At 43.7% G+C, this 25,935-nt stretch overlaps 1 protein-coding gene across 1 annotated transcript; it reads left to right on the top strand.

Moving 5' to 3' along the window:
* Positions 1-1,808: 1,808 nt before the first annotated feature.
* Positions 1,809-25,589, top strand: BAALC (BAALC binder of MAP3K1 and KLF4; the record flags this gene model as incomplete). The annotated part of the gene is made up of 3 exons (XM_082014980.1): positions 1,809-2,136; positions 22,247-22,416; positions 25,485-25,589. The coding sequence occupies exons 1-3, from the start codon at positions 1,983-1,985 to the stop codon at positions 25,587-25,589; spliced, it is 429 nt and encodes a 142-aa protein (XP_081871106.1). The 5' UTR covers positions 1,809-1,982.
* Positions 25,590-25,935: the final 346 nt, after the last annotated feature.

Below are 25,935 nucleotides of genomic sequence, written 5' to 3'. Positions count from 1 at the left end.
TCAGACACCACTATATTCCATTGTCCTGGGGACTATCTGCTGGTGGGGTAGCCTGATTGAAATAAAATCTCTATTGGAACCCCCTTTTTACATAAAAAAAAGTGTTATTAATCCACAAAAACATTACCACAGTGACGAAAAAGTAGCTGCTTCCTCTCTGATCGCTGCCCTGCTGATCCTGGGACCTTGGTAGTACAAGTACATGGGCTGCAAATGCCAGCAGCAATCCCATGTTGTGAGGGATTTCAGCAGATCTTGGTAGAACAGGAAGATCTTCACAAGTGAGTATTTGGCTGAGAAGCTGCTCAGAGACACCTCAATAGTCATCTGCTTTGGGAAGCCTAATGGGTGTTCAGTTTTGGGCCCCTCGCTACAGGAAGGACATTGAGGTGCCGGAGCATGTCCAGAGAAGGGCAACGAAGCTGCTGAGGGGTCTGGAGCACAAGTCTTATGAGGAGCGGCTGAGGGAACTGCGGTTGTTCAGTCTGGAGAAGAGGAGGCTGAGAGGAGACCTTATTGCTCTCTACAACTACCTGAAAGGGGGCTGTGGTGACAAGGGTGTTGGTCTCTTCTCCCAAGTAACTAGTGATAGGATAAGACGAAATGGCCTCAGGCTGCACCAGGGGAGGTTTAGACTAGATATTAGGAAAAATATCTTTCCTGAGAGAGTGGTCAAACATTGGAACAGGCTGCCCAGGGAGGTGGTGGAGTCAGCATCACTGGAAGTACTCAAAAAAACGTGTAGACGTGTCACTTCACGATATGGTTTAGTGGGCATGGTGGTGTTGGGTTGACAGTTGGACTTGATGATCTTGAAGGTCTTTTCCAACCTTAACAATTCTGTGATTCTGTGATTCTGTGGGTGATTCAGCAACCTGGGCAGCACTGTCCAACCTGAATCACTTTGGAACCAGAACGCAGGAGCTACCGGCTGAGATGCAAAGTTAAGGCGTGTTGGATCCTCTTAAAGATCTTCTAGCAGCCTTTAGGAACAAGAGTTTTTAGCTCCAGAAAGTTTGTGCTTCTACTCGCAACTCTAATGACACAGCAGCCAGAATTTCTCCAGATTTCACTGGGTGTATCCTTTTTAGCCAACAGACCTGTTGCGTAAGGGCATGAAGTGCAGTACACATGATTTCTGTACCACTCTGTAAGCTGTCTTAGGAGAAGGAGTCATACCTGCTGCCCTACTACAAAACAATTGCAGGAGAGAAACATTTATTTGGGATGAAGTGTCCTTCTCGTGATATGATCCCACGGTCCCTAGCGTTCGTGGGGCTTGCTCCACAGCCTTGACAGGGGCCTTGGGAAGCAGCTATTGGAATAGAAACTAAAGCCACCATCAATATGACTCAAAGCAATGTGAAATCTCTCTGTGTGTCTGTCTTTGGATTACAAGCAATAACATAAATTATATAGACTGTTTGGCAGGAATCTGATGTTCTCAGTTGCTTCCCAAAGTGTGCATCCAAGAGGAAAGAGCGGAAGTTCCTCTGGAGTTGAGCGCTCAGTATCGCATCTTCAGTCCGCAATTACACTGCCGCAAATCGGCTAAGGGCGAGGGTGGAAGCCGGGCTCCCCCGGCTAAGTCAAGGAAGGGGCAGGTGGCTTTATGAAATGGGGTGCAAGACCCACTCAGGGTACATAAGTGGGGTGCAAAGGCGGGCCAGGAGGACTGCTGGGCAGTGTCAGCTATGGCAGGCCGGCTCGTAGTGCCCGCCCGTGTGTATAATAAATCCTGTGCGTATGAATCCTCGGCGCAGGGAAGCGGGAAGGCGGTCGGGCTGGGGGGCGGTGGGACGGGCGAGCGGAGACCAGCGGGCGGGGAGGGAAGGGGGTAACGGGAGGAGAAGGGGAGGGGACAGCCAGGACGGGGTGGGGGGAGCTAGTGGGGATCATAAAGGCGGGGAGGAGGGGGAGAAGGGCGAGCCGAGCCGGGAGAGCGCAGGGGAGAGCGGGGCCGGCGGCAGCCCTGCCCGGCCATGGGCTGCGGGGGCAGCAGGGCCGACGCCATCGAGCCCCGCTACTACGAGAGCTGGACGCGGGAGACCGAGTCCACCTGGCTGACCAACACCGACGCCGAGGGCCCGCCGCAGGAGGGCGGGAGCGGCCGGGAGCAGGGCGCCCCGCGCCCCGGTGAGTGGGGGCCGCGCCGCGGGTGGGCGCCGCGGGGGAAGGGCAGAGGCCGCGGCACAGAAACGCGCAGGCAGGCAGCGTCTGCAGGTGTGTGTCCGCACCTACCTGCGTTACCTGCTTGTCGGAGAACGCCTTTTTCTACCCTCACCGAGAAATGCCCACGCCGAAGGCTGGGCTGGCACGTAGGGTGGGCTCGCCGCGGCTGCACCGTGCGCCCGGAGCCGCTGCCGCTCCCCGCCCGCCCCGCGGCTGCCGGCCGCCGCGCCCAGGCCGGCCTCGCCTCGGGCAGGGCTTGCTGCGTGGCGAGAGACCTTCCCCCGGCGCTGCCGGCGTGAGCGCGTGTGAATGCCACCGGCTGGGCGTGGCGTCACCGGGGGAAGAGAACTTGGGCTCTGAGGTTCTCGCTGGGGAATACGTGGCTTTTTTTTTTTTGGCTTTTTGTTTTTTTTTTTGTTTTTTTTTTTTTGCAAAAGAAGTCATTTAGGAAATAGGTTTTAAATAAGGAAGAGGTCATGACATGCCAGCCTTCTTTCGCGCTACCTCGAATGAGGACGATACGCAGAAAAGCAATCAGGTGGTGGGCTGCGCCGCAGCCGACCTGCAAGTTTGAATTTCCCAGGTCTTGTCAGTGTGGCACATTCTTAGTTCTGCAGCTGAGCTGTTACAGTGGGGCGGAGGTGGGAAAGGGAGTGAGGAGCTCTGATCTGATCTGATCTGACGTGGGGTTTAAAATGTTTTCAGAGTTATTAGGTATTGCAGCGGTATCTGGAAATCTCAGTCTAGGTCCAGAAACTCATCGTGCTAGGTGTTGTACAACCACGACATGAAAATGGTCGCTGCCCCAGGTAGATCACAGGACAAGGGGTAATGGTTTTAAACTAAAAGAGGGCAGATTCCGACTAGATAGAAGGAAGAAAATTTTCACAATGAGGGTGGTGAAACACCGGCACAGGTTGCCCAGAGAGGTGGTAGATGCCCCATCCCTGGAAACATTCCAGGTCAGGTTGGACGGGGCTCTGAGCAACCTGCTCTAGTTGAAGATGTCCCTGCTCATTGCGGGGGGGTTGGACTAGATGAGCTTTAAAGGTCCTTTCCAACTCAAACTATTCGATGATAATTTGCATATAAAGCAGTAAATGCCTATAGGCAGCTTCAGAAGAAAAGAAGTAGCTTTGCAGATTTTTATAGTGAGCTACAAAGCACCAGGAAGAAATCATGAAAGTGCAGGAGCAAAAATTCACAAAGGTGGGCATCACAGGCCAGCTGGAATAGGGAGATGCTGACTCTGCACTGACCAAAATACAACAGGGAGGGAGAAGGCATGAAGGGTTTATGTTGTACTCCTGAAGGCTACAGAAAGACTGTAGTAATCACATGTGAAATTATGAGAATTTCAAGGTGAGTTGGTATATGAAGTGCTGTATTAAAAAAGATTATATTAAGGAATTTAAAGAGGTTCAAGATGATACTGGCTGATACGCTTGAATGACAGGTTGAAAGACAGGTCTTGTCTCCAGCAATGAAGACACCAAGTCTTTCCTCAGTACCCATCCTTAGCATTATTTCTGCTGTGTTTAATTTGAGTTGGTGCCTAAACATCATATACAGAAGCCAGATATTCTGAGATTTGATATTGAAGAGGAGGTGATAAAGAGGTAGATCGGTAAGTATTCTTCATAGAAACATGCGATAATTGAATTTGTGTTTACAGATGAGAATACCAGAGATAAGGAGAAGAGGACAACACTCAAGTCCAATAGAGACTGATTAGGGTAAGAGAAACTCTTTACAAGACAACCTTGCAGAATAGATTTAGAGAGGAAGGGAATGAGGAGAGGACAGACTAATAGGAGCAAAGGAAGGACTAGTACGACTTCAGGAAGGGTGAGATTCACCCATCAACACAGCCACGGTGGCAGCAGCTTTAGGAACTGGAGGAATGCACATCAGCCCCAATTAGTGCCATGAAAGTCATAAGGTACTTCACTGAGACCTGTTGTAGTGTAAGACTTGAGGTAGGAAAGGAATAAGGAGAGGTACTCCAGGGACTAGAAACAGCAAGTTTGGTGAATTTACAGATGAAAGGGAGAGGAAGCAGCAACTGCAGGGGCAAATTAGGTCAAGTATGGGTTTAAGACGTGAATAGGAAAACATGCCTTTAGTGTGAGAACTGAAAACAACCCAAGAGTGAGAGACAAAAGGGAAGAGTAGGTGAGGGGATAAGAGTAGGATGGGGGAGATGAGGAGATGGAGTGTGACATTGACGTAAGTGAAGGTAGGAAACTTCTCTAACTGGGACTTACAAAGAGAGGAGGCAGCTGGGGCGGGGGGGGGGCACCAGCCAAAGGCAGTCGGGGAGAAGAGGATGAAGTTCGTTGTCATTTTTCACTTGGAATAAATTGCTGCTGTTCTGTGAAGAGAGAGAACTGGAGGCAGGATGAAGGAAAGATTTCAGGAATAAGTCAAAAGCAGTAAAAGGTGGCTGTGATTGTCGACATGTTTCAGTTAAGTGGAAAAAACACAACCAGACATTGGACATAAAAATGGAAAGAGAGTTAAATCACTCAGGGGTAAAAGAATGCATGGGATACAGGATCAGCAAGCGTACCAATGAAGAAAGGGTTAGTAAGTACCATATATTAATCTTCGTAATCTCATTCCACCCCAAAATTTCATTATATCCTTCTCTTTTTGTCAACCGGCATATTTAACTTTCTGTGCCTACGCTCATTGGAACTATATATATTTGTGTAGCCAAATATTTGTATCTTTACTAAAGCATTTTGAAAGTTACAATATTATTAAATTAAAAAGGAAGTAACAAGTTTTTTTAATTGTTTCTTCACTTTCCATTCTTCCTATTTCAACAGATCCTTTCTTTAGAGTATTTGTTCACTTCCCTACTAGATTTTTTACATCCATTTTAATAAAGTGTATTGCAATCTCCCTATTTTTTGCAGGAAGATGTGTAGGACAATATCAGTTGTTATAGTGTAGCTAAAATAACGCAGCCGTCTTTTCCTAGGTTCATGACAAGTGACTAACAGCCACAAATACAGGCGTTAGTAACTTGTTGCAGTACGCTGCTGAGACTTAGACAATGATGAAGAGGTGGTGGGTTGACCCTGGCTGGGTGGCAGGTGCCCACCAAGGCTGCTCTATCACTCCCCTCCCCAGCTGGACAGGGGAGGGAAAGTATAATGAGAAGCTTGTGGGACAAGATAAGGACAGGGAGAGATCATTCAGCAATTGCCATCACAAGCAAAACAGACTCAACTTGGGAGAATGTTTAATTTAGTATCTATCAAATCAGAGTAGGGGAATGAGAAATAAAAACTAAATCTTAAAAAAACACCTTCCCTCACCCCTCCCTTCTTCCCGGGCTCAGCTTCACTTCCAATTTCTCTCCCTCCTCCCCACCAGCGGCGCAGGGGGACGGGGAATGGGGGTTGTGGTCAGTTCATCACACACTGTCTCTGCTGCTCCTTCCTCCTCAGGGGGAGGACTCCTCACACTCTGCCCCTGCTCCAGCCTGGGGTCCCCCCACAGGAGACAGTCCTCCACGGACTTCTCCAGTGTGAGTCCCTCTCACAGGTGCCAACCTTCAGGAACAGACTGCTCCAGCGTGGATCCCCCACGGGGCCACAGCTCCTGCCAGCAAACCTGCTCCAGCGTGGGCTGCCCACGGGGTCACAGCCTCCTTCGGGCATCCCCCTGCTCCGGCGTGGGGCCCTCCCCGGGTGCAGGTGGAGATCTGCTCCCCCATGGAGCTCCATGGCCACAGGGGCACAGCCGGCCTCCCCGTGGGCTTCCCCAGGGGCTGCCGGGGAACCTCTGCTCCGGCGCCTGGAGCCCCTCTGCCCCTCCTGCTGCTCTGACCTGGGGGCTGCAGGGCTGCTCCTCTCACACATTCTCACTCCTCTCTCCAGCTGCAGTTGCTGTTGCCATTTTTTCCTTCCCCTTCTTAACTCCGTTCCCCCAGAGGCGCTGCCACTGTCGCTGATGGGCTCGGCCTCGGCCAGCGGCGGGTCCATCATGTAGCCGGCTGCACTGGCTCTATCGGACACAGGGGAAGCTTCTGGCAGCTTCTCACAGAAGCCACCCCTGCAGCCCCCCCCGCTACCAAACCCTGGCCATGCAAACCCAGTACAACAGAGTAAATTGATACGGATGAAGGGGGGTAGAAAAGTAATAAATAACTTCATGAAGCACTGCAGGTGGTAAAATTGAAAGACATCTGCTAGAAGGTAAGTGTACACACTGTTCATAGGCGAGTGGCTTCCCGGAGGGAAGAAAAAAGGGGAGACTGAGGGTGAGCCTGTACAATAGAGCACTTTCTCTTAAGAACATCCATTGCCATGTAAGCGTTGAACTTCTCACAGGATTCAGCTGCTGCGTAGGCTATAGCTGGGGAAAATAACAGACTACATTTCTGCTTAGTAACCTTCCTTGATCCTTGCAACCCTTTGCACAAATTGCCTCCTCTTTAGAGGGTCTGATTCAGCTAAGTAGAAGTGTTAGCACAAGTAATGACTTTCTGGGGAATTAAGAATCTGCAGGAGCAGGCGCGTCCCCAGGGCAGTCACCATGGGCTACAAGCAAACCGTGGGGAAAAGGTTGAATTAACAAAAACCGCACAAAAACAGCCAAGTATTTTGGAACACATTTGGATATCCTGCTGTGTTACACTGGGATAACTTGCTGATATGTGGATATGTGTAGGCTAGTAGCTTAAGATGCACAATTTCCCACCAGAAACTAGTACTGTAAAAGCGCTTTATAAACCCCTTCAGTAGCAACTATAACAGAAAAATATATTTTTGTTTTAAAGCAGGCTTTAAATCATCTTATTTCTATTTCTTTTCGTTTTTCAGTGACTGAGTTAGCTGCTGTATTCAATTATTTTTTTCTTTGTTACACCTGAAAGTGCCTCGGAGTGGATAAAGCAGCATGTTGCCTTGTGGTCGGAGAGACCTTACAGTCCTGATTTAGCTCATGGGCTGCAAACTCCTTAGGACAGGTTCTCTCCTTTCTGTTTTCCAGCAGTGACCAGCACAGTAAGACCCCAGTCTTGGCTGGAGATTGTTACTGAAATGCAAATAAAAGTAATTAATTTTTAAATGATGTAGCAACCAAGTGAAAAATAATTCTCTTGCATCATAACTGAAAAGCTGCATATTGATTGCCTCAGGACTCGCCTGTTCAGTTCCTCAACTAATAAAACGTGTTTATTTTTTATCATTACCTGACTCGCAGTATCGGCTAAGGCTTTAAAAACAAAGACAATTGGGTTTTGTCCTTTGTACTTTGCACTATTTTTATAGTAAAGTCTTTTTACCTGAAGTGTATTAAAGAAAAACATTGTCCAGGTTTTACACAGATCCACCTGATGCACTTGGGAGAAAAACTTGCCCACGGCATCTGCAAAAGTACCTGCAGCCAGCGGTCTGCTAGGAATGAAATCTGCAATTTAGGATCAGTTCATCCCCTAGTGAAGAATTTGCCAAATAGCTATGAAAAGGGAGTAGAGTCGAGTCCTTTGCAAAACAAAGAAAATCAGAGGAATGCAGGAGAAATTTTATTGGTATCTAGCAATCCGGCCAGCTAACAGTTTACCTTGCGTAGTTGCCTTTAATATAGCTGTACATTTATGAGTAATTCTTGTCTTAAACGACCGGCTTATGCTGCTGCTCCGCTCTTTTGTGATGGCTGACAACTGTGGGGAGTTTTATAGACCAGGTTCATCTTTGCCGTTAGCCTCTGGTCGAGACTCTGTATGCAGAATCCGGGGTTTCAGAGGTAACCTCGCATAGAGAAGTCTTGGAAAACTGCTTTTCCATCCTTTACAGGAGGAGAGGCTGGAAGCAGCCAAAGAGCAGGGCTGTGCGAACACCAGTTGCTATAACAACAGGGACTGGTGCTGGCTTGGACCGCAGCCGCAGTCATCTGCTCCCTCATTTACCAGGTATACGTAAAGTTAAAGGCTTGACAGCAACGCATAAGCAAGCATCAGGTTGTAAAATGAAGAACGTGTTTTCTGCAGCAGATGGTTTCTCCTAAATCGGACTGCAGAGAAGCATTTAATAAAAAAAAAAAAAATCTATTTTAGGTTAAGAGCCAAAGAGGGATCGCTTTTGCTAGTGCGTATTATGGGTATATCAGTATCTCTTTGTGGTCTTGTGCCCATTTACTACTGTTCTTTTATTAATGCGTTGGTTCAAAATCTGGTATGTTTAAGAAATTATTGTAGCAGTGATTCTGACGTGATATTTTCAGGAGATAACCTTATTACAGTTCAGAATTACAGTAAAGGTGAATAAATACAGCCTCTTCCTGGACTGTAGAAATATTACAATATTTTCCTATTTCACCTTAGTCCAGGCCTTGGTTATAGTGAGAAGGTATTTACTAAAGGATCCTGTTTTAATGCTGTTTCTGGATTTTAATTATATGATCTCTGCCATTTCAGTCGTCAGTAGCCTCTGTATGGAGGACAGTACTAAGGAAACCTTTCTAAATCATACAAAAAGAGAAGAAAAAATAGCATGGAGGATGTTTCATAGAGTAGGGAGAGAAAACTTTTGCATCTAACTTTTACCATCTAGCTTTCAGAACGCAGCCACCTTATGTCTCTGCTCAACTTTGTACACCAACTTTTTGTGTGGTGACATTTATATGGATGGGTAATAGACTTCTTATATATGTAGAGTCCCTCTGTAGATTGGGTTTGTGTAGGTGCTTCCATCTGCACAAGAAGAAGATTGGGTTCAAAGCGCTCTGAAAATCACTTTCTTAAAAGCATGATTTGGTAGGACTATCCTTCAAAGGGTTTCTTTCCGAATGGCAACTAGTTTTGTGTCATCCCTCTGCAGCTCTGGAAGGCCACATAAATAGCAAACCTTGCGGTCAGTACTGCAAGTACGAACGGCGAGGTAAGCCAAAGCAATGGAAAAGCCCAGAGACCCTGCAGATTCCCAAGAGTTGACCATTCCCATATGCTTTAGCGGCTTCTAGTCAAACTTCACAGCACGTCTGCGGGAGAGGGGTGGGGAGTGTTGCAGGATGGACGGGAAATGACTCTGATGCACAGCCCCGCTGGATGCCTCCCTCAGAACTGGAAGAATAACAATTTTTGCTGGTAAAAAATGACAGTTTTACATCAGTCTATGGATCAGGGAATGATAAAGAACCCCAGATAGCAATAGAGGAAAATAATAGAATTAAATGGGTAATCTCTGTAATAAATTATGGGTGTCAACCCACTGACTTGAAACTACTCAACATTGCCTTTCTTTGTTCGACATATATTTGGGGTTTTCTCAGCACAGAACCCAGTCAAAGATTCCAGTATTTGCCTAAACCGGTATTTACTCTGCCACAAGACAGCATTTAAATTATTGGAAAAATTAGGCTCGGCTGATAAATACAGCTTTTTGTAATAACCATATTTTTCAGCCCAACCATTGCTGTTAACTCTTCCAATCCATACATTTTCATCTTTGCTGTCATTTGATCGTTTAATACTGTCATAATTTCACATAGGTACAGGTGTCATTTGAGAACAAAAGGTGACATACAGATTGGAAGCAACAAAATATTTCAACACATTGTCAGAGAACTTCAGCATTTTCATTTTATGTCCCCGAGTCATTCTTCTGCTCCCCATCCCACCCCCCAAAACTAAGCATCTCCGTATTTTTAAGCATGGAAAAAGCCCTATTGATACTGAGACCACCTGTGCTTAAGCTTTTTGATAAATTATGAGAGTAGGACTGTTACAAATGAAAATGTTGTTTGAGATAGTGTGTAGGGAATGGAAGTGATTTGGATGGGACGATTGCTGCCATTTTGCACTACGGCCATTCTGTGTAGTTATATGCTGTGTGGGTGTTGCATGATTCAGTAAAAAAAGTTACTGATACTTATTTGGCCATCAGAACATACTAAGCAACCTCCCTCCACCACCTCCTAAAAGTATTTTTAAGTGAAGTATCAGAGATAACTGATAGATGAGAAAATTTCTTCTGAGCCTTCAGCTTGCTGTTTTGTGAGATGTATTAGATTCAATTGCTGGAAAAACGTCAATCTTCTTTAACAGTAAGTGGTTAGTGGCATTCAGGTACTGCATGAAGCCTCCTGAAAGGTCCCGGTGTCTTGGGTGGGAGCAGCCGCCCCATGCCCCTGCCGCAGGAGGGGAGGGCAGGGGCTGGGCAGATCTCTCCAGCTGCCTGCTCCTGCCTTGGCAGCCTCTTAATTGCACTTTTTTACCCCCCCCCCCCAAAAAAAAAAAAAAAAAAAAAAGCTATGTTAACTTTTCCACGAGGTCTCTTATTTGCTGATTAATTCCCATTTAGCTAATGGCCAACAGTCTTGCTAAATACCTCCAGCAGTCTAAAGCAGACCTACCAGGTTTGATCGCCCACAGCGTACCCCAGAATATTCCTTTACCTGCGGATAAAATAAACTCACTAAAAACGCGATGTGCTTGAGCACTTGAATTATATGAAAGGCTTTCCCAGCTGCCACAGTACCAGAAAGGAGGGAGATTGTTGAGCATCAGTAGAGATGATTTGCAGGAGAGACGATCTGGAACCTTCTCTCTGGGTAATTTTCCATCAGAAAAAAAAAAATCCTTCTTGCAGCATTGAAATCTTTCATGAGAAAAATGTTCTTAGTTACCGAGAGCCAAAGGGCTGTCATTAACTACCCGAAGAGCTCTTGCCCTCTGCCTCTGCTGTGGGCGGTGGGGAGGAGGGGTGGTGAGGCAGCGAGAGTGTCTGAAAGGGTTTGAGCAGCAAACCTGAGCGGTGGTTTTTGTCAATGACAGGTCCTGCCTGCGGGATGCTCAGAAGAAAATTGCTCTGCAAAATCCTTCTTCTTGTGGAAAAAGCTCTCCTTTTTTTTCCCCCAGCGTTATGTCCTTATTCAGGACACATAAAAATTGTTTATTCTTTTCCTCAGGAATGAATTTACACTTTCTGGCCAGTTCTAATCCTGTATTTTCCAGTTCAGGAATGTATAGTTCAAAACCAACACTTAAAAATGGAATTGGCTTTAAGTGAAGACTCCTGCCAATCTCAAAGTAGAGGTGTAATGTGTCTCATACAGGAAACACAGATCAGAGTGCAGTTTACCTCATTGCCTGCGGATCAGAATTTCCAAAATTTCCACCTTGAGCACATAGTGCAGTAATCCAGCATTTAAGTGACAGACATCTGTCTTTTCTGTACCTGTAGTCAGGTATAGTAATATATTTCTTAATAGAAACAGAACTGATATCGCTAGTCCCATTTTTTCCCCAGGTAGTCCTGCCGTTTCAAAATGAAATTGATTGAAGTTTAAAAAATCTGAGATTCAAAGTTGGGTTTTATCTTAAGTCAAAATACAATACTAGTTAAGACTCAGAAACTGAATGATCGAAGCCATGAGTTTATTGTAAGGCTTTTTGTTTGACTCGCATACAGCAACACTCTTTTCTAGATTATGTGGATAATATTGGGAGAGCTGTGTGAGTGCATGCATTTCTCAGCAGTGGCCTTGCACGAAAAACGTGGCTTGGTCCTTTACTGTATGCAAATAAAGGATGTGTTCCTATCTCAGTGTTGTTACCTGATGAGTACATGCATAACTGATTCTGTTTTCGACTGTCACACTGCCTTTTCTCTTCTGTTTAGGGGAAAAAAAAAGTAAAGCAAACAGGTAAACGGGGGAGCAATGTTCTACTGATCAGCATGGGCAGCTGTAGGCTGCGAGGCAGGATTCTCCATTTGAAGGTTTTTCTGTATCCACCGAGCCCCTCCAGGTTGTTTCTGCATTGCTGTTTCCTTGGCTGAGCCTTAAATTTGAAGCAGCTGATGAAAAAGAAGTAACACTGAGCCTCTCATGCCTCCTGGAAGGTCATGGATTCAGGCTAGCCTGTTCAGGTGGACGCTAGCTACTGAAAAGCAAAATAATCAGCCATTCCCTCCATTTTTATGAAATATTTTTATTTTTTTTTAACCAGTTTCCAAGCAATGCACATGGTGGTGTTTCTGTTTCTGTACGTTTCATCTGGATACGGTCCTCAGGCTGCAATTGCCATTCTTATAAACTGCTAATATTTCCCAGGTGGGCCATCAGAATTGTTTCAAGGACTTGCAGTGCTAAAAGTATGAATTTCTGCTACTTGCGTAAAGCTGGTGCCTGAGTGCTTTCCGTGTGTTTACATTGTGGAAAAGATGAAAAAAAATTAATAGATTTATCTAGTAGATTGTTAATGGCTGATGACATTAGGTTTTAACACAGCTACTGCCCTCATTTTAGGATGAACACTAAACGTGAGTGATAACTTTTTCACATGCATACAGATATCCTAAGCCAAAGCATTTTATGATTGCAGTCATGCCACGAGCCAGTTAAGTCATCAGTGTCCTTTCATATATTCATAGACTGCAAGGCTGGAAACGTCACCTGGCCTTACAGCCCACTAGTTTTTCATTAATTAATTCCCATATGGAGGATACCTTTGGGACATTCAGACTTAATTCACAGCTTTCCAGTGGCTGACATTTTGCCTAAGCTTTTGTAAATTAGGCCAGTAGCTAATCACTCGTTCTTAAAATACCTGTCTAATGTCTTACATGGAACCTTTAACTTCAATTTCCAGCTGCTGAACCTTGGTGAGCAAAACTGAAGAGTCATTTCAGCTCAGTTTTCATGTACATTCAGATGCTTTTCATCAGGCTTTCTGTTTAGTCTGCCTAAATATTTTTGCTGCTCCTCAGTATGATTAATTGAAGTGATACTATCTACTCATCTTAAAATACCATGTGTGATTAGCTAGGTAATGAGCTAATTTCTCTGTTGGAAATTAATCCAAAACATAGTGAGCAATGTTTGATTACCACATCCCAAAGGAGAAGGAAAGACCACATGAAGGAGAAGGAAAAGAAATTTTTCACAATGAGGGTGGGGAGGCACTGGCACTGGTTGCCCAGAGAGGTGGTAGATGGCCCATCCCTGGAAACATCCCAGGTCAGGTTGGACGGGGCTCTGAGCAACCTGCTCTAGTTGAAGATGTCGCTGCTCACTGCAGGGGGGTTGGACTAGATGACCTTTAAAGGTCCCTTCCAACCCAAAGATTCTATAATTCTATGATTCTAAAGATCATGTGAACGTCTACAAATCTAAGCCACTGTTCAGAACCCGTCTTCAAACAGGGTGGGTACAGTTGTGGGAAGGATGGTTGAGCGAGGGCCAGCAGTCTGCTGCTTGTTTTCCATCTCACACAGTGCCTTCCTCTAATGGCAACTTCTTTATTTGTATTTTAAGGAAAGGGTCAGACAGGAACTGAGCCAAAAGCAAGCATCTTTGGAAAACAGGCTGACTTGACTTAGTTGATGTGAGATATTGTGCATGGAGGGTATCATTTTTAAGGTGAATTTTTCATGGGCAATATTGAAATATAGCCTGTATTTTTGCATGTGGAGAAGCAGATCCCTACACTGCCTATCCTTCTAAAATGCAGTGTTACGAAAAGCACCTCAGAGGTTTGCTATTTGTACATTAGTTTTTCACTTTGGAGGAATGAGTGATCACTTTCTGGCACATCATGTGTCACTGGTAAATCACTCCATCTTGTGATTTTCCCCGGCATAAAATGTACTCAGCCTTCAATGTCTTCCAAAATGTTGCCAATTCTTATTCCACAATATAGTGAAACTTCAGTTCTTCTTTCCTGTTCTAGTTATTAAAATTTGTATCTTCATCCATGAAACTCTGTTGTCTTTCTGCCATTAAGTCCTTCCCTAACACCCTGATTACAATTTCTTTCAAGTTTACCTTTCCTATCTTCCCTTCATGGTCAGACCAATTCCCCCTTATTCTGCTTCCAGAGTCTTATTTTCCATGTAGTATCCTTTGTCTTGAGCTTTGACATGATCACACATTGTTAACAAGTGTTGCATTGTGCTCTATTTGGAATAAATACGAAATTTATATTTGCCTTTCATCTTGTAGATGGGGTTGCAACACTTAAGTTTGTTTACAGGATAGTTGTATCATGATTCTCTATCATAATTTGAAATAAAAATATACCAGTATGCAAAGACTTAGCATCTGCCTGTACCTGGTAAATTCGGCCATGTAAGAAATATGAAGGTTTGCAGCTTTAATGCTGCCCTTTTTGTATTCTACTTGTCTGCTAGAATCCTTGAATAATTTCTAGGAGAAATCTTCGTATTATAGTAATAAATCTTATCAGACTTTCAGAGCTATTTATCAAATGTTTATTTATGCATATGCATGTTAAACTCCAGTTTTAAAATCTTTTAGAAATTCCTTGTATCTAACAAAGAGGAGCCTCTCGCCTCATTTCAAAACGGCGATGGTAAAAGAAGTTTTGAAATACAGAAATCTATAGGACTCTTTTTTTTGTTTTATGCTCAGAAATGAAGCGGCAGGAAATAGGAAAATAAGCAAACCTGCCCACCAAAACTGTCGTAAGATGTAGTGCCTGGTCTCCCAAGTTTTGCCAGGACTCCAATGCGCATAAACTCATTTAAAAACATCAAACACATTCATCGTTGAGACAGTTCTTTCTGTACTGCATTCGACATTTAACGCCATAATCTTACAAAAGAACGTAATTCCATAAGGCTCCCGAATGTGACAAAACCGTGGCCAGACCAGGATCTACGGAGCCTGATTTGCCTTCTGCTACCAGCTATTACCCGAGCCCCGCTGTCTTGCATAATACAGAATTTCCTCTTACTTATCACCTGCCCCCCTTCGCGCTGGAAGCGCAGCTTCTGAACGGAGGATGAAGAGGCTGTTTGTGCTGGAGGGCCAGCCGAGTTCAAACGAGCATCCCATGGAAGCGGGGGGGGACGGACACGGCTCTCCCCGGCTTCCCCGCGCCGCTCGTGCGCGCCGGGGCGGGAGGGACCCCCGTGCGTGGAGGGGAGCACAGAGCTCCTTCCCCTGCCTCGTCCCCAGCCCCTGGGGCAAGCGCCTCCGCAAAGGGACTCCGCAGCGATTCGATGGCTGATGCAGAACGTATAGAAGGTGTAAATACGTCTGGTTCGCTTCGCTTCGCTTCGCCGCCTAAAATCCGTCTTCAGTTAGAGTTCAGATAAATGATGCTGGATTCTCTGAACGTCTGGGCAGTGAATTCATTCTGTTACTGTATTTGCTGGTTCGATAAACGCAAAATATTGTTTCTGCTGACATTTTCGCGCTGCAACAGGTCCTCCCTCTGCAGATCTTCTGGGTCCTTTGTCCTGCCTTACAAACCCGCTCTCTGCTATGTCTGGAAGTTTCTAAATTCTTCCTTGTTAGGAAAAAATTGCTATGGCCATTTTCCTGAGCCTCTGGCCTCACCCCTGCGGCTTCTGCTTTGGAGGAAATGACTTAAACTTGACTTTTGCCACAACCTCCACTCCATTTTTTACAGGATCCACGCTATCTTTTATTTCTGCAGCAGAAGTACATACCGGCACTCAGGCCCGCAGATACACCATTTCCCCAAACATGAATAGTTCCAAGTCAGGAGAACAAGCAGGTATCTCAGTACTCGCTGTAGCTGCCGCTCCGCAGCATTAAAAGCAAGAAGCTCAGCGCTGGTGACAGACATACGTTTCCTCTGGAAGCAACTGCCCGTCGTGATAGCGTCCTTCGTTCTTCTTTACCGTGAGTTTTCTCCGAGGCCATTTTTACAGTGCGGTATCTTATTATGCAGGCATTTTCTAAAACAGCATCCTATGCATTATTCATGAGACGACAGCCACGATACATAAAAAAGGGTGTTGCTCAACCGGAAAATTGAACCGTACTGGTTTGTTCGTAGTCAGTTCCAAAGATATAAAGTTAGCATACTAATCACCAGCTACTCACTTTAAACAAATCTGTGCTTGTTATTCAATAGCAGAGCGTGTGACGGCACAGGGTCCACAGTCCTGGCTCGGATCGATAGCGTATTTGGGTCAGAATTCATGGCCAGTTTTGGCCACTACCTGCTGCTTTAAGATCAGGCAGGAGAATATTGTGGCAACCACATGTGGAATAATTTTCTCCACAAAGGTCTGATCCTTTTGGCTAAGATTAACTTTGCCTCCGTACTACTTCATACCCCTTCCAGATTTCCTGACGGCATTAGCTATTGCGGCACTCCTGATCTTTGTTAGTCACAGAAATTTTCAGTTCATCTTGGATCTCACTAAGACGTTGCTCTTTTGACGAGGTCCGTGCAAAGACATCCAGGCAGACCTGCCTTTACGCTATCTGTGCTTTGAGACGTTTTCTGGAGTCCTGATAATGAAGGGCTACCCATCAAGGTTGTTATCTGGTTCCTTCTCCCCTTCCCGATCATTAGCAAATATCTATTAGCTTTCTAATACATAGATAAGGTCTAGCAAAAAGCCTTGAGGAGGTCATACAAAATTGACTCCCCTAGTTCTCTTTTTTCCCCCTGTGTCTCTGTGCCAGCTGTCAATCCATGACACTATTTTGCTTTTTACTCTAGTTTTTTACTTTCACGATCTGAATTAATGATGTCATTTTCACCCTCTTCACATCATCTTTATTTCCATACTAAAATCTGCTTAGAAAGAGTTAAATATTAAGAGTAAAAATTTCCTCTTTATGAGATACTCTCATAGAGGATCATTTGAATTCTTAGCTGTAACCAGGCTGTACGAAGAACTACAGCAGCGTCTATGCTTTGTTTATCTTTGGTTTTGTTATCACTAGTGTTGTCAGTATAATAGACGAAATCAGAAATACAGGTCTTATGTCTAAAATTTCCATTCCATGTTTTACATTTTCTTTGACTTCTCTGTGCTGAACATTCTATTTACTCAAATGATTCTTTTAAAAGCTTTCTTAGCCTGATTCCTCCCCATTTAAATGTTTTTTTTTTAAGACATAAAATATGATGTCAGCATGCTTTATTGTGAATGGACATAAGCTTGCCAATCTGCGAGCAACTTTCCAGACTCTAGTTGTAAGTATGTATCATCTAAATTACAAAATATCTGAGGGATGCCGCTGTCCGGGAATTTCTGAAAACTCATTCAAAATTTAAAAATGATTAGGATGGTAGACACAAGAACACATGCTAGCAGGTACTAAGAGGTCTCGTAGAAGATGGTGGGAGATGGGATTTGGTGACCCTTGCTCTTAGAGAAGTGAGGTGCAGCCTGCCAGGAAGGTAAGTGAGGCAGAGAGGGAGATGTTGAGAGAGAGAAGTTACGGCATATGTTACAGCCAGCAGAAAAAAAAGGGCATCACGGACAGATTTCTCTGAATGCATTGGTGAATTTGCATCAGATTTCCAAGTACCATTTCAGGAACCGAAAGATGCCTTTGAACGGAAGAGAACTGTTTACTGCCTACAATTCTGTTATGAAGAAAGCTTCTGTTCTTTACAAAATGGTCGTATCCTACCTGGGATTAATACACGATTTAATAGTCTGAAACACAAAGAATCATGATGATAATAGCTATGGTTAATTTTAGAGAACTTTAGAGAATTAAGGTAACAGAAGCATTGATGTGTTTGGAATCTCCTAAAAACTAATTTTGATGTTTGCTTGGACACACTGAATTTTTCGTTACATTTACAGCAGAGAGAGTAAGAAGTTATCCCAGAAAGACTGGAAAAACTTGGTGTTTTACTGGTAGTCTGAATATTCAATGTTAGGATAAACTATTAATTACAAGTAGCAGCAGGTTTTGGAGACTTAATTTTATTTATACTGTTTCTATGAGTGACATAAAAATACCAGAGCCCTTGTTTCTGTGTTAGTAGTGACAATTTTCATGTTCTATTCTCTTTGCCCTCTTCTAGGAGTTTATATTACCTTTAATATGCCTGTTGTTCTCAACATAGGATACATAGTTCAGGCAGATTTGTCCCATCTTTCTGGTCTTCATACTTATATTGAGATCCCTCTGATTTTAGGTAGCTTTCTGTTCATTACATATGGTTATACTTGTAAAACTGTTCTTAAATGCTCTTCTTTTAAATTGTGGAATAGCTGAAACATACCCAGATGTCCTAGGGATCAGGTTTTAGTTTTGATTTGTAAAATTCCATAACTGGAGTTGATTTTTGTCCATATCCAAATTTTCCCAAACTTTCATATTTTGAGAAGTTTGAACAAAAGGCAGCACTTTAATGCCATCATTTTTGTGGGGGGGAAAAAACTCACTCTTGGGCAAATTTGGTTTTTCAAAATGTATTCAAATTGTGCATGTGAAAATACACAAAACAAAACATTATTTGACCTGACATCATTCGGCGCAAATCACCAGACTTTTTTAGTGAAAGAGATTTTAGAAAAAAAGCTCCTTTGTATCCATCAGCCATATCGCATCTTACTCTGGATCAGCAACTCTGGGACGCCGTTTTTGCTGTAACACAACGGGGATCTTTGGTGAACCCAGGCTAAATGGACAAGACAAACGTACGTCCGCTGGCGCAGGGGTGGTTGGAAGCAAGGCGAATACACCGCCGCGGGCTCTCGATAGCACGGCAGGGCAGCTCCATGAGGAGAACTGGATGAGTGGGGCTCGGTTCGGTTCGGTTTGATCGGATAGTGCACCAACCTAAGCTGCTTTCTGCTGCTTGTTCCGAACCCCGTGCTACCTCCCAAGTCGTGCCGGTCTGACTGCTTGCGTCACTGGGTGATGAATAAAGTCTAGGGATTGATTTCAGTTCAAAATAACCCTTTTTTTCCCTGGTGCTGCTGAAAAAAGTGTTTGTCAAACTGCAGCTTGAAGGAGTTCTATTGGCCTGGTAAGAAAGGCAAGAGTTAGCTCGCCTGTGCAGCCTAGCAAGCCGGTGAAAAGGAAGATGACAGTAAGCGTTGCCGTGGGAGAGTGAATTCTTTTAAGCACATTTCATGCTGGAAAGATAGACTTGGATTTGTGAGCAATAGGGCTGCTGCTTGGGTACTCTCCCTGCGTCACGAGAGGGGACTCGTGTATGTTCTTTATAAATAAGCCTGGTTACATGCAATGAAATACCTGCCTCTTGTTAACCGTTCCTGCCCACAACGGGAGCAGCCTGGCAGTCCCCCAAACCCTGACGAACCATTCCGGAGGGGAAGGTCACCATCACATTGGTGGGGCCTCGATAATCACCCAGAAACTCGAGTTTTGGGAATGGAGCCATAAGGATATTCTAGGCTTGCCAGTTCATTTGAAAATAAAATAGGTGTATTTGACAGAGCATTGTGATGGGATCTGCTGTTTTCCCTGCCCTCAGGAGGCCCACAGACTTTTGGCAGGGGCTGTCCTGGCAGAGAACATGAGAATGAAAACAACATTGCTGAACCCGTTTGTTCAAATTTCTACTGAAGCTCTACAGTTTTCGCTGTCTTTCGACCAAGGAGGTTATTTACCCAACCATGCGGTGAGGATAACATAAATATCTTGACAGATACCTTGGTTTAAATGACACTGAGACCCTGAGTATTGCTACCCTGCTAGCTTGCAAATTCCAGATTGTACAGAAGAAGAAAGTTAATTCTTCCATTTTTGTGTACTGTGGCAAACCCTAAATAGCAATGCAGAAATATTTGCTATTTTAAAAGAAACCATGTGTTTCTAATCTTTTTTTCAACATCATCTCTGTTTTGCAATCAGCATTTTGTGCTACATATCTAGTCTATAAAATAGGTGTCACTTTATGAATTGCCAACAAATCTTGTGTTCTTACTCCCACTGCCCATGCATTCTCACTGTCATTTCTCTTCAGTGCTCATACATAAAGGGCAAGTCACTGAAGTCTTTAAACTGTTGCCCACTCTCTAAATCATCTATTTTCCAATGCAAAAGAATTCTAAAATAGTTTCTTCAGAGTAGCAAACATATTTCAGAATAAAATAAAAAAGCTTTTTGCGCTGCTTTTTGCACTCATATTGGTGGCCACCAGGTCACCCATATAAAAATATAGTAGACTGATAGTAGAAGGCACGATTCTGATACCTGGTTCATTTCTGACAGGTATTGCAAAAAAAGTCTCATCCCTGCAATGCAGCGTGCAACAAGGATGCTCAGGCTGCAAACTAACAGAGGACAAAAAATAAACGAGATAGATATACCATTTTCAGGATAGAGATTTTCCATCAGCCTCCAGAAGTGGATTGATGTAAGAAAAACCGTTCTGTGTGAGACCAAAAGATGCAACACAATCTGATAAATGAATGACTGTGCTTAATAACAAAATGGCTCTTCAGCTGACAGCTGTTTCACCAGACAATTTAGGTAGAGGCCAGATGGCCAAAGGGACACATGGTGGAAAGTAGTTTAGTAGGATGACTCCACAGAAGGAAAAGCTCATAATTCATATATGTCTGAAACATCCAAGATTCAATTAATGGAATTAGTATGTAATGCCTAGAGCATTTTGCCTGTTCAGAGCTGTGCTCAAGCTTGTTCTCACAGCTCCACTGCAAGGCGAAGCAGTAGAATACGGCGTGACTCCTGGTTTAGAGCTCTGACTCACCCGTAGCTTAATTGCCTCCCCGTCTCCCTCCCTGACAACTGATTTTGTCTATGATATCAGTCTGTGCCACTTACTGTTCTGCACCAAGTCACTTTTCTGCCCCTCGTCTGGCACTGTGGAGACCTAAAAGACAAGTAGGTGTGGACTTTTGGGAGATGCAGGAGAGGTGAGGTTTACTCTTGTCTTATGGGAAGTTGCCCGTCAGTTTAGATGGGAGAACGGCATTAGTTTTTATATCTAGCAGAAAAGGCAGCTTCTAAAAACTGAACTTTTTAAAAAAATATAAACTCTAATGTAATATTTCCAGGTTTCAGCTAAAAACTTTTTCTATCAATAAGTAGATGACCTCACATTATTAGTTACCACCTCTGCAAGTTAAACCGGCTTTAGAAAATCTCCAACACCATCTTCTGACTGCTCAGGGAAATGCAGTAACTAGTTTGTATTTAGACTTCTTAAATCTTACACAACTTCAGATATTTTCAATATCAAGACATTGAAGATTTGGTTGATTTCAGTCATTGCCTTTGCTAGCTGCTGCTGATGTTGCTTTCAACTGATAAAGCAGCTTGTAGAGAAAGAAAATTCTTCTGAGAAAGAATTCAGGACTTTGCTTCCTTTTTAATGCCCTTAACACTGTGCTTGAATTCCCACCTGATTCATGTGAGAAGGTTTGATGACACAATGCACACTTCAAGTAGCAATGCATTATCATTGGTTTTCCTCATACTTATTTTTCACTTAGTATCGGTGACTCCTTGCTGGTTCTTCCAGCTTTGATACCTGCATTGCCAGTTAGTAAATCTGCTTTTTTTTTGGTCTATTTGAACATAAAGCTGTAACAATAAATGAGCTTTGCCAAAAATAAAATTCAGAGCTACAGTCATGCATCCCACTTGCTCTTTGTATTTGGATTTCAGACCCAGTGTTGCAACCAGACGTTTAGTCCTCTGCACTCACCATAAATCACAACTGTTTTTTGTTAATGCAATAAGATGAGAAAATTCTTTTAGGCTGGCCAATATCATATTGTATAACACATGCCTTATCCACACAGCTAGTCCAGAAGGCAACGTAATCATTTATTTGATTACTGATAGTCAAAACAGTACGACATATATTTTTCCTGAATTTCTTTCCTCAACTTCTGACCAAAAAAAATGTTCAAGGCCATGAATAGAGTAATCTGTCCATCCATGTTGGTCTCATCTGTCATGCTCACATCTAATCCCTTCATTTCCCGGAACTGAAACAGATTTAAGGGGAGCCTCTCTGGGTCCTTATTTAATCCCTTGTTCATGCAAGCAACTGTGTGTGTGGAGAAGCCAATGGAGATGCGCAGGTGACCACAAGGCTACTGTTAATGCTGCACTCATTGAGCGGTTTTCCATGTTTTCCAAGCCAGTGTTCCACAGGGCAGTGGACTATGGGAGAAAGGCCCAATAATGGAATGCGTGAGGGTAAAGGTGACAAAAGGAGATAGACTGCTCTCAGTGTAGTACCGTACCACCCCTTCCATGACTTGTGCTATCAGAAAAACGTGGTGAAAGAGAGAGAAGCCAAAGCCAGTTATAAACTGCTTCTTAGCATTAATTGCACGATTTCATGTGTCCCTGCTAGGTCTTCTGGAGAATGGGAAATCAGCTCAGGCAGGTGTAGCTACAGCATCAACCACAACTGGAACACCAAACACCGAGGAGAGGAACAATTGTGGTCCTCAGTGTGCGAACCCCATGGTCTATGGCACGGGAGCTACGGCGCAGAGACAGAACGGCTCCAGGACAGCAGAGGTAAGAGTATAACTATGTTTTCTGACGCTCAGCACTAGCTGCAACCAGGTCGAACTTATTTTTGTGACAATCTTCCTCACTGCAGTCAAAGTGTATTTAATGTCTTGGGATAAGAGAAAATGGCTGCACCACAGCTACAAAATTGATGTTTTATTTGGGAATCAGAATAACACACACACTTGTTACAGCAAAAAAACCCCCACACTTATTTTTTTCCAGCTCAGTCCAGCTGGGGCATGTATTGTGCACACTGTTTAGATTAATTATCTGAAAGGGAATGTTTTTTCCATTAATTGCTGTTATGCCTAAATTATGTGCACTGCACGAACACTGGTTCATTCAAGGCTGGATGTGAAGCCTGAAAAAGTCAATGCGAGTCTTTTCAATAATTACAGTAGGCTTCAGATCAGATCCTCCCTGCTTCTCCCCCTCACTTAGATGTTGTACACGTTGTAGAAGGATCATCCAGTGTAACAATAATGTATGAACACCCAAGGCTTTGGGTCTAGACCAAAGCCCCAAATCCTGCTGTCCTAGCTGCCTACCCGCCTGTCTCTCACATGTTTGCATCTGCTGCCCTGTTTGTGTAGCAGCTGCTGAGCTGCTGCAGATTAAAGTGATCCAAAAACTATGGTTGGTTTACTGCCCTCTCGGTTTCTCAGACAGGAAGACCTCTCAGCACGGCATGGGGTGGAATTGCTACACCCACCCCATAAGAAGTTGTCCCCTCTTGGCAATCACATCCTTGAGTGAGGCAAATTTAAACCGAGGAGGACTGAGCAAATGAAAAAGGGAATTTGAATTGAACTTCACCTTGCATTTGCTTACAAGCAACACATTGGTACATGCGTGTTTATTTTATATCTTCACTGTATTATCTTCTGTACTGCCGTAGCACAGAAATATTCCCTGGTGACATGGATCCTGCTGTATTTTTCCATGAGATAGGAACAGATTCTACAGCAGTGTGACATCTAGAGCCATGGGTTTGCTGTAAATGAAAAACATAAATGCCTGTTGTAGCCACTAGCCCATAGAGAAAAATGAATTGGTCGGGTTGGATATGGTTGAACAGAACTAACATAGTTATTACTCCAATTTGGAAGAAGACTTGGCCACACTTGAGAATTATAGTGTATACCTGACACATTGTTGGAGAAAATTATTTGTCTAATTTTGTAAGCTATTGAAAAATGACCTCTGTATTTAGACTTAATAGGAAGTATGGGCAAATTCCCACAACATATTAATAGTGTGAGTATTGACTGTAATGGGGCTACTCAGTGACGTGTAGGTTCCTGACCTGAGGCCCCATGGATTTGAATGCATCCTATTTCTAGCTAAGATACATTCAGTAAAACATATCTGTACTGTTGAAACCCAGTGGAAAGAAAATTTCTGATCATAAGTAGGGCATTTACATTATTCTACACATCTAATGCAGGTGTCTAAGAAAGGAAGGTGATTTGTCTAAAGTTCTTATGGTTAAAAAAAAAAAACAAAACTGTTTTCCTACCGTGAAAGTGTAGTATCTAAGTTAGGCTCCAGCTCTGGTTTGCCATTCTGAATCTCTGTTTCTCCGCTGACTGTTCAGGGAAGCGTAAGATGAGCAGGTTTCCAACTGGGACACCTAAAGTTTAGGTGCCTAGAGTTGAGAATGTGACTATCCCCCCAACTCAAAATGTGCCATTTTATTCACCTGAATATTCACATTGACTACAGTTTTTCTTTTATCTCTGCATGCTGCAGAACACAACGTGATGCAGCACGTGGTGCTCTCAGGAGACTTAGGTTCTGGCATCAGCCTGTGAGGTGGTAGAGGGCAAATTGCTTTACTGCTCTGTTTCTTATTTTCTCAAGCATCAAGCTCTAAAGCATTCTACTGCCTTACCCCTACCATCAGTTATGTGACGGTACAATTTGCGGTGTCGAAAGGCAAAGGGTTTGACATGGGCTGCATCTCGGAAATTTTAGTTTCCTCTCTTGAGGGTAATGTCAAAACAACTTGGAAGTATAAGATGCTTCTGATGAAAGGAGTCCTAATACCAGTGAAGGTAACAGAATGGTTAGGCACCCCAGAAGCAAAGGTGGTATCCAGATTATGTCACAGACTGGCAATAACTGATATGTGTAGTCTTTGGAGAGTCCGTGTGTGAACAGGAGCATGAGGGGAGCAGACAGGAAAGGAGCAGGTGTATTCAGGCTGCAAAGATGTGAAGTAATCCAGAGCAGCAAATAAACACCAGGTTTTGCTCTCAGATAACTATGTACCTTCCACTCATGTCAGTGGAAGTTTACCAGGCATTATTCCACCTGGCATTATTACCCTGTAATGATGCCTAATTTACCTGGCATTCTTTACACTTACAAATTGTCTCATGAAATACTGGAAATGCAATAATCAAACCCACCTAACTCATCTCTGTGTCTCTGTCAGCCCGGTTCTGAATGTCCTTTGCTAGACCTACCCAATTTACTGCACAGTATAGCGTCTTGCTTATGGCAATAAGCAGACAGACTAGGTGATGGAGAAGGATAAATTTAAATTAGGGATGCACTTGCATGCCTCAGACAGACTGACTTTTTTGAATATTTGGAAATAAGCTGATGAAGCTCTGACAGGTATATATTGTACTTGGGTCTTACATGCAGGCAGAACTAAGTGTTATTTTGAAACTATATATTCGCTTAAGAAACATAGAATAAAGTAGAGAAAATTCTGTCTCAGGCTAGTCACGCTCAACTCCCAGTGACATCAAAAGGAACCACTAATTTCCACTTCTAGACTGAAACCAGATTTATTTGCTCCACTTTTAGAATACACATGTGCAGAAGAGACGATTAAAGCCGTGAGGGTCGATCCAAAGATGTCCATAGCCTTTATAGCAGTTATAAAAGCTTGCATCCACGCTGAATGAGAAAGTTGCTCCACATCACAGTACTGTGTGAAGAACGCTGGAGTCTTTCTGTTTGTTAAGTAGAACTGTTTTCAAAAATTAGGAGGTAATCGTCAATGACTCTTTCTGCTGTTGCTGTGGAACTCACTGTTCTTTTTAAAACTTTCACAGAGTAAATGGGACACACAGAAAATGTCCACAAAAGAAGCCACCGTTAATGTTACAAAAAGCATCAGACAAAGTGACAGAAGGAAAACAAAGAATTGTGTCAATTAATGAAGGAAAGTACAGGTGAGGATGGACCTAACAACGCTTCACTGCACTTTAAATGTCATCAGTCGCTGAAGATATGAAGATCTCCAGATGTTCCATGTTGAACACAACAGGCAGCTGCTGCTGAGTGCCTTCAGAAATGTCTTGTAGAAACCATCTCCAGACACTGTAGGATGCCTAGATGTCATTTGTCTAAAGCATGGCACTGCGCAGACATATGCCAAAATTCATGCCATTTGTTTTTTCCTGTGTTACCTCCTGTGTATGTCCTGTTCTGCATTGCTATTAGGATGAGGCTGGATGATGAGAGGTACAGTTCATCCCAATTTAAAATAGGAAATGAACAAAC

Source organism: Phaethon aethereus (assembly GCF_964289735.1).
Source record: "Phaethon aethereus genome assembly, chromosome: 2".
NCBI lineage: Eukaryota > Metazoa > Chordata > Aves > Phaethontiformes > Phaethontidae > Phaethon > Phaethon aethereus.
Note: the sequence above shows the minus strand (reverse complement) of the source record. Positions and strands in the feature narration are given on the sequence as shown.